Source organism: Melanostigma gelatinosum (genome assembly GCF_949748355.1).
Source record: "Melanostigma gelatinosum genome assembly, chromosome: 22".
Classification (NCBI taxonomy): Eukaryota; Metazoa; Chordata; class Actinopteri; order Perciformes; family Zoarcidae; genus Melanostigma; species Melanostigma gelatinosum.
The window spans coordinates 1,705,679-1,715,956 of NC_136655.1; the positions used below are offsets into that span (position 1 = coordinate 1,705,679).

General features: G+C 46.0%; 1 protein-coding gene across 1 annotated transcript in view; it reads right to left on the reverse strand.

The window, feature by feature from the left end:
* Positions 1-10,278, reverse strand: part of trhde.1 (thyrotropin releasing hormone degrading enzyme, tandem duplicate 1) — a 100,200-nt gene that overhangs the window by 75,918 nt on the left and 14,004 nt on the right. The window contains exon 4 of the mRNA XM_079294137.1: positions 1,349-1,475. Coding sequence (XP_079150263.1) covers positions 1,349-1,475 — 127 coding nt within the window. The remainder of the gene's footprint in view (positions 1-1,348; positions 1,476-10,278) is intronic.

Below are 10,278 nucleotides of genomic sequence, written 5' to 3' on the forward strand. Positions count from 1 at the left end.
TCTGACGTACACAATATGGAGCCACAGCGATCACATTAGCTCGTTTGAGGGTGAGAAGGAGAAAAAAAAGGGAAATGCAGCGCTAATTGATTCTGGCAGCACAGAAGTGTAAAACACAAACAATTATGAAGCCAGAAGACGAAGAAGAAGGATCGGGAGATGAAATCTGACCGTTCTGACACGATTCATTAACTTGGAAAGGAGAGAGAAGTGTATACGACAAACACGGTCACACGGATCACAACTACTGCTGAGAGGCTGAGAGCTTTACAGCAACCAAAACCTGGAGCACAGGAAGAGAAAAGTGTCCCAATGTCGCACAAAATACTTTAAACTCTAATAGAAACCAGGAAGAACGGTCCGACAACCAGCCAGTGTCGATTGGTGACGGATTGATAACTGCATATCTAACTCAACTCTTTTAAAATACATTTCGACTCCTTTCAGCACCTCCACTTCTTTTAAGTTATTCAACGGTCAGGTCCAACTTCAACTTGAGCTGCTGCTGCTATAAAGAACAGCACCCGAGAGCAACAAAAAATCATTTTTTAAGATATTTAAGCTGCTGCAACTGACATTTCAACTCCTCAGTGCCAAAATATTGGCATCGGTATTATCGCCTCAACTAACACTTCAACTACTTTCAGTGCTCCCACTTCCACTAACACTTCTACTCCTTTAATCCCATCCACCTGAACAGTCACGCGAACGTCTCTCCTTGGGTCCGTTGTACAGTCATTTCCACTTCAGTGCCTTAGTTTCAAGAGCCACTTCGACTTCTTTCAGTGCTTCAAAGTCCCGTCTCAGTTCGTTTAGGAGCACCGACGTCAGCCGTTACCACCACACCAATCCATGTCAAAAGCTTCAAAGTATAAAATCTTCAGATATTCAATGCGAGTGTTGCAGTGGAAGAGAGTACACTTCATGTCCTTTACTTGGATGCCTGTATTAACACTTCTTTGGACATACTTTGATTTTCATTATCTAAATAAGCCCAACATCTGAAGAGCTCCTGTGTTAAACGCCTGAACACAAACAGTCTGAAGTTACAGTCCCAGATCTAATCACACTGCACATCCCCCTGACACTCAGGACAAAAGGAGGACAGAGAGTTTTCTTTGCCTGATAAGAGTACAAATTGATGAACCCAACAGCAATTGTATGAAGGACAAAGAGTTGGCAGACTTCTCGCAAAAAGGACAGCCCAGGACGGGGGAAGAGGTTCGCTCTCTATTCATTTGTATCAGCAGGGGGGTAGAAAGCTAACAGTGTGGGGGTTTTAATTCAAAGAGAGCTGACAGGAAGTCAAAGATTACAAGAGAGAAGAAGAAGACGTCAGCAGCCTTACCTAGCTTGGGCAGTGAGTACTGGACTTTGAAGTAGTCCTGGTAGAACCCCAGAAGCCTCTTGGTGATGTGGAGAGCGTAGTCCCCTGCTCCGCTGGCAATGGCATCGGGCCGGGCGTACAAGCGGATCTACAAACACAAGACACAAACGGCGATCAAGAATCAGGCAAGTTTCAACAGAGATGGACATCGTAACAGATACAGGGAGAGGAAACGGATTCAGAGTCTGCACAGAACAAAATGGAATTAAGCCAAGTTTTTCATACGTGGAGGGAAATTACATTTGGCAGAGTTTCCAATCAAATCTACAAGGAGACAAACAGAACAGGGTGTGTTAGACTCTACAGAGGACATACACAATCAGGTTGACTTCAGTTCAAATCTGCAGAGACACGGAAATTCAATTTGAGGGTTTTTTTTTGTCCAAATGTACACAGAGTCCAAGAAATGGAAGCAGGCCAGTGCGAGGCAGGTCAAGCCTTCAGAGAGGATGAGTGCATCAGCCACAGCTCATGTTCAGCTCTCCTGACAAAATAATGGAGTCAGCTCGACTTTCGGTTCACACTGATTTACAGCTGCAAGCAGAAAAATAACGACTTCTAAGAACCAAACAAACTGGAAGTTAACATTTGGCTTTTGGTGGATTCCAATATTTCTATTTTCAGTCCAATAAATGTTGGTAACTCTCCTTCCAACGCTTCTTTTTATTCTCTAATCCGTCGGTGTGACAAATTAGATCAACAAAAGTGTAACAAATTACACCAAATCATACAAATGAATTAGACATTGACACAAGACGTATGAAACAGACGCTGTGAATTGACTTTGGTGAATATTCTTTTGTTATTTCTATGAGTAGGAGTTTAATTGTTCGTGTACATGTGTGTTGTGTTCGTGTCTCATTTAATCACAGATATGAATAACTGCAGGTATGTCTGAGGAAAAGGAGGCTGAAAGGAGGAAATAAATGGATAAATGTTAATACTAATGTTGATAAGTACGCTCAATAACTGCATAAATACATATGGACACAAACAAATGTGTAACATCATAAATAAGTAAGCAAATAAAGAAATAACTACAAGGATAAAGTTATTCAATATCATTAGTTTCCAAAACCTGGAAACGTTTACAGCAGCAGTAAATCACTTTCCTCCCCGACACTGCGAATCCCTCCGCCAAGCTGTGTGTAGGTTTAGTAAATAAAAATACTTGGTTATGGTTTTAAAAAAGATCATGTATGTGTTAAAACAAGAACATAACAATGTAGCGTGGTATTGCTACGACAGCGTCACGACGTAGCGTCACGGCGTAGCGTCACGGCGTAGCGTCACGGCGTAGCGACAAGGCGTAGCGACACGGCGTAGCGACACAGCGTAGCGACACGGCGTAGCGTAGCAACACGGCGTAGCGTAGCGTCACGACGTAGCGACACGACGTAGCGACACGGCGTAGCGACACGGCGTAGCGACACGGCCTAGCGACACGGCCTAGCGACACGGCCTAGCGACACGGCCTAGCGTCACGGCCTAGCGTCACGGCGTAGCGTCACGGCCTAGCGTCACGGCCTAGCGTCACGGCCTAGCGTCACGGCCTAGCGTCACGGCCTAGCGTCACGGCCTAGCGACACGGCGTAGCGACACGGCGTAGCGTCACGGCGTAGCGACACGGCGTAGCGACACGGCCTAGCGACACGGCGTAGCGACACGGCCTAGCTTTAGAACTTAAAGTAACAAGTAACACAGTTGATTGTGAACATTTTGTAGAAGCTTGTTTGTGGCGAACAGACTGAGGCGGGAAACCAGTTGCAGTGAGATTCTCAACGTTTATCAGCGTCTGTGAAACTTTTGCAATGAAATAAATGAAAACAAAAACTTTGAGATCGATCTTGTTAAATGGCTTTGGTACCAGCTTGTATTTGTTGCTGTGGTTTCAATCTGCCCGTCTCTCTCTCTGTCAGAAACATTTCACTTCAGCGACTCCCGACTGATTCTCTAAAGCGAAGTGATTCTCTCAGTCTGACAAACAGACAGACATCTGCGCCATCGCAGTCAATTTTCTTTATAAAAAAGAACACGTTTCTGGGCTAAAAGCAATTTGGAAAGAGAAAATGAGCTGCTGCTGCTAGAACCCCTCAGATTATTTAGACCCAGAGGATGGGAACCGAGGGGTCATGAGGTGATTAATGGGAGAAGAAGAAGAAAGTAACTTTCTAAGGGGTCACAAGCCAACAAGGTTGGAAACCGCTGGTTTAATCTTTAATTACACTTTATATTGTACAAGCATATCATATGTGTTTCATTTAAAACCCTGATCTCAAAAACACCCGTCAAATTAATGCAGTGGACTAAAAAGTATGATGTTTTCCTGGCGAGAAAGTATAAAGAACCTTTATTGTAGTAACGTGTCACTTCAAAGTATCATCACATATACATTTAACACGTCTCCTCGGTGCTGCTTAGACCGAACTAAAAGCACGGCGGCTCACAGGACAGAGATCAACCCGACCCGCTGAGCGTCTGTGTTCTGTCCGTGTTCTGTGCGTGTTCTGTCCGTGTTCTGTCCGTGCATCTAAAAACATGCTAGTGAGCTGCAGTGGGAACTTTAAATTGCCCCTCAGTGTAAGTGGGTGTGAAAGCTTGTCGGTCATGTTTCCTGTGGGTGTACCCTGCTGCTCACCCAATGCATGCTGGGATCCCCCCCCCCCCCCGTGTGGCCCTGCTAAGCTGTTTAGAAAATATAGATGAATGTAAAATGAGGAATATTTCAGTCCCCTCAGGATGTCGTCTTCAATCCATTCCACAAATCTGAGGAATGTTTGCAGATGTGACCGATCCCTGTCCTTATCGTCATGCACTGGTCCAGTTCAGAGACACAGAACGTATCGAATAAAATGAAACCCGGACAAGAAAGAGAAGGATTTCTAAGACAATAGAGGAAACAAATGTCCCATTCAAATCAACGCAGCAGGACGGACACTTCACACAGTACACAGTTCTATGTTCTATTTCTATGATGGATTATCTCCTCTCCTCTCCTCCTCTCCTCGTTATCTCCCCACTCGTCCGTGACATCTCTCGTCTGCATTGTGTCGCTCCGTCTGTTGCCCTTGGATGACGGATGGGGTGATGGACGCTCGGTTGCCGTGATAATTTGATGGATGGTTCAGCAACTGATAAGAGCGCCGCGAGAGCGAGAGCACCGCCGCCACAGCGACACTCTCCACCCGGCGTATGCGGGCCCTCGACTTTGAGATCACCAGACCTCAGACAGTCGCCGCTCCCTCCAGAACAAACACCGCTGACCCGCGACCGCGGCGCCGCACATCCGTCCACTCGGATCAACCCTCCTGCCGACGACAGCGCTCTGATGGAGAGAGACGGGCCGAGGGCAACGGCCTTCTCCGTCAATGTCGACAAGACAGAAGAGATGTTGACTTCAAGAGGAGCGGAGCGTGAACAGACGAGCAGCAGAGAGACGCCTCGTCTTTAAAGAGACAACGTCCCGCCGTTCAGTCTACATACCTGCCGTGTGATGCATCTGATCACAGCCCAAAGTGAAGAGTGGCTCATGTGACTGGTGAATATTTTAAGAGACTTTAAAGGAGTCTGCTGTTGAAGTATCAACTCTGACAACAGAAACATGCAACAACGAGACATTTAGCAGTTTTGATTCAATGTTTAAAGTTTAACTCTAAATGACACAACACTTCTTTTGCCAACATGTGCGTGAATACTCTCGTTGACGTCTTCAGTGAAAAGGTCCATTGAACACCTAATGCTGTGTGAACATCCAGAGGAACCATCAGCTTCTCAGCATGTTCACCTTGTTCAAAACCAGGATGTTGTTCATTTGTACAAACAACGATCGAGACAACCAGTGAAAATATGCGATCAGGACGTCGTCAATGCTTTCTATTCAGATGAATCAAAGGTTGTATTTAGCTTTTGAGCCAGAGGTTAAATGTTTGAAATGAAATCAGCCTTTATTGTGACTTTCCTCTCTTATATAAGCACACAGACGTCCCCGTACAGCCACGAGCTTTATGTTCATGCACTCGTCTCACAGTCACAGCAGGACGTCTTTGTCCAAATATTGACACAGATTTTTGATGGATAAATATTTGGAAACGGCGTCAAAATGATGGCCCGACAGCTGCAGCCTCTTAAAGCTCGAACAATAACAATCAAACACACAATAAAGGAATTATGATTTCCACGTTTTAGTGAAGGTGTGTTTGTGAAGCAGCGAACAGACGACTAAAATGATGAAAGCTGAATTATTCACCAGCTGTGAGAGTCTGTAAACAGATGTTTCGCTGTCGTTTCCCTCATTTACTTCAATTCATCAAGACGTCTCAGGTTGTTGATTCTTGGTTGAGATGAACAATAGTTTATTCATGAACTAAAGGAAACAAGGTGAGCAACCGATGAAGAAATCATCACTTGGTGGGTAAAGTATTCCTTTAAAGCTTAAAATAAAGACTGTCGCATGAAAATGAATGTTAAAGTGACCTTCATCATTTTAAAATCGAACAGTTTATCATCACTACGGGACATTAATGTGACCTTTACCATCGTTATAGGATGTTAATGTGACATTTCCTATAATTAAAGAAAACTCTGCTTAAACAGGCAGGAAAGCAGCCGTTAAAAAAACTTCAATAAAAGAATGTAAAACAATTATCATAAAGAAATTTTAACAAGAAACTTTTGTTCGACAATAAGAATAATTTATGTGACATTTTTCAAACTTTTGTATAATGTTAGAATCTTATCCACAGCTTGATTTATGTAACCTAATAATCATTCAATCACCGTTTACTGGAGCTTCCACGAGATGGAACTAGGGTGGCAAAGGGATGTCTGATGACCAACAGGACAGACGACAACGAGATTAAACTCTCCAGAATGTTTTCAGAACTTCCGTCTTCAAAGGAACCAACCTAGTGACGGTTTAGACAACGAAACTCCTCACTTAGGTTCAGGAAAAGATTGAAGTTTGGCTAAAATGACCACGGAAGCAGCGTCACTGAAGTGCAGACGTTACGTGAGAAATAAACCAACGCTGACTTCTCGTTTCTGGAACGAAAAGCGGTAAATTACAGCGTATTCATTTTATCGGTGTAGGAACGGTACGATGAGCCGGTGCTTGCATGTCTTTGTGTTGCTGCGGAGAGACTTTCTTCTATTGCGGCTTGTTGAATGCAGACATGTTCACAGAAACCTGTTGACGTTCACACTCACAGCGGCCAATTAGCTGGCAGGTAAACAACAACAGTCTTCGCTTTATGACGCCGACAGTTGGTGGAATTACGAGAGATGAAGTAATAACAAGCTAAATGGCTGCAAGATGGAGGTTTTATAGATCCAGCAGCGTCTCAGTGGGTCATCACACACAGTGTGTTTGTAGTCTGTCAGACTTTAATCCTCCCTGAAGCAAGAGCGGCTCATTACAGGAACAGAGATTCTTACAGCGACACACTATGCCGACACAACAGAAAGACAAATGACTGGTTCGCTCCATAAACCACCTGCTGACACCATGGCAACCACATCCTAACACTGCAGACACCACCACCACCACTCCACCAACACCACTCCACCAACAACACCACCACTCCAACAACAACAACACCACTCCACCACCACCACTCCACCAACACCACCACCACCACTCCACCACCACCACTCCACCAACACCACTCCACCACCAACACCAACACCACCACCACCACTCCACCACCACCACTCCACCACCACCACCACTCCAACACCACCACCACTCCACCAACACCACTCCACCACCACAACAACACCAGTCCACCACCAACACCAACTCCACCAACACCACTCCAACAACAACACAACAACACCACTCCACCAACACCACCACCACCACCACCACTCCACCAACACCACCACCACCACTCCACCAACACCACTCCACCACCACAACAACACCAGTCCACCACCAACACCAACACCACCACCACCACTCCACCACCACCACTCCACCAACACCACTCCACCAACACCACCACCACCACCACTCCACCACCACCACCCCACCAACACAACAACACCAGTCCACCACCAACACCACCACTCCATCACCACCACTCCACCAACACCACCACCACCACCACCACTCCACCAACACCACAACAACACCAGTCCACCACCAACACCAACTCCACCAACACCACTCCAACAACAACACAACAACACCACTCCACCAACACCACCACCACCACTCCACCACCACCACTCCACCAACACCACTCCACCAACACCACCACCACTCCACCAACACCACCACCACCACTCCACCACCACCACTCCAACAACAACAACACCACCACCACTCCACCACCACCACCAACACCACCAACACCACTCCACCAACACCACTCCACCAACACCACCACCACCACTCCACCAACACCACCACCACCACTCCACCAACACCACTCCACCAACACCACTCCAACAACAACACCACCACCACCACTCCACCAACACCACCACTCCACCAACACCACCACTCCACCAACACCACTCCACCAACACCACTCCAACAACAACACCACTCCACCACCACCACCACTCCACCACCACTCCACCACCACCACCACCACTCCAACACCACCACCACTCCAACACCACCACCACTCCACCAACAACACCACTCCAACACCACCACTCCACCAACACCACTCCACCAACACCACCACCACCACTCCAACAACACCACTCCAACACCACCACCACCACTCCAACAACACAACAACACCACTCCACCACCACCACCACTCCAACAACACCACTCCACCACCACAACCACTCCAACAACACCACTCCACCACCACCACTCCACCACCACCACCACACCACCACCACCACAACACCACTCCACCACCACCACAACACCACTCCACCACCACCACCACTCCACCACCACCACCACAACACCACAACACCACTCCAACAACAACACCACTCCAACAACACCACTCCACCACCACAACAACACCACTCCACCACCACCACCACACCACTCCCACAACAACACCACTCCCACAACAACACCACTCCAACAACAACACCACTCCACCACCACTCCACCACCACCACTCCACCACCACCACCACTGAAGATGTTTGAGCGCTTTTGAAGAACACGCAGGCTTTTTTCCGGTCCTATAAAGCGGTTTCTTCCAGAGGTTGTTGGAGGAGGAGGATGGAGGGATGGGAGGATTACTGTTTCTGCTCTGCAAACAGACAGCAGCGTCTCCTCTGCCTTCAGGCTCATACAAGGATTTTAATATGAAAGCGATGCTGGAACAGAGAGAGCATCCAGCTCCCGTTTGTTAATGAGAGCACGTCTCTGGTGCTCGGCACACTTCTCTCCCGCTGTGTGAAGAGTCGGATGCTGTTTTTAAAGCAGCAGGACGATGCCACTGATCTCTAATCTGTCCTCTCACGGCGTTGTGGCCGATGAGCAGCTGTCAGCAGCATCGCGTGCATCTGTTGATTCATGGAAGTAGAGTCCGTTCGCTGAACATTCACGAGTGGAAGATCTCGAGTATTTCATCTTCATGACTTGTGATTTATTCGGTGCTTTGGCGTCTCCACAGCTGCAGAACATGCACGCGGTCAATGCAATCATCTCATCTCCTTCTGTTACATGTTGGCTCTTCAATCATAGACGTTCATCAAGCAGACAAACCTCTCACACACAGAACGGATTCATGTGTTCATGCCGTTTGATTTATTTGAATTCATTCATCTGCAGATTTCATCAGTTAGGTTGGTTCTCGTGTGGACGGTTGAGCGACTTATAAAATGGTTTTATGCTCAGAAACATTACAATAAACACACGTCACGGGTTTAAATGTTTAGTTATTAATAATAACCAACAATCAGATGATTAATAGTGTTATAATTCATATTATCTTAACATCTTTATAAACATCTTTATAAAGGTTTTACAAAGTATCCACTAACATTTAATAAAGTATTAAGGTCCTATTTAAACCATGTTTATAGATGTGTTACTAAGTGTTTATTAGCATTTAACAAAGTAAACCATCGATCCAAACAATGTTCATAGATGTCTTAAAACAATTTGTGGTTTACGAAGAATTCGGTATCGTTTAGCAAATAAATAGCTAATAGATTAATTATTACCAATTTCATTGTGTCTTCATGGTGAAATAACAATTAACTAAAGTTTAATTCACGAAGAATGTGCCAGGTATCAGTGATGGTAACTATAAGTATTACCACACACTGCTCTGATAGTCCATGTGGATTCATGTTAATGCAACAAATACAAGTTCACACGACCTCAGTCATATGGTAATACAGAATCAGCAGTAATGGTGGACAGCAGCAGAGAGGGTGAACGTTACTTCAGCCATTAACTGAATCACTCTGCAGTAATGTAATGACAGGAAGCTCCTTCTGGATCAGCTGGAACACAGGAGTGTGTGGAAGCGGCTTAATCTCTCTAAGTAATATCGTTCAGAGCTGGAAGTGTGTGAATTACCAAGTAATTCACTAATCTCTCATATCTTGGAAACATCAGCTTTAAGTGGTTTCTGGTGGGAGGTGGAAGCCCCGCCCCCAACGTCCTGGAGAATCCATGATCTGTGCCGGCTTATCGTGAGCTGGATCGCAGGCTGGAGGCCCGAAGGCAGAGGACACACACACACACACACACACGTTAGTTGCAAACACAACCACAGATCTGATCCAAATTCTGCATCGATCTTTCACGTGACGGCTCTCTTCCAGTGTCTCCTGCCAGCTATTAACATCGTCCAATCATAGACCTTTGAAATCTGCTTCATTAAAAATGCCAAAATACAAGAATAGAAAGAGCCGATAAAGAAAAAGTGATTTCTCGTGGTTGGCTCTGCAGCAGCA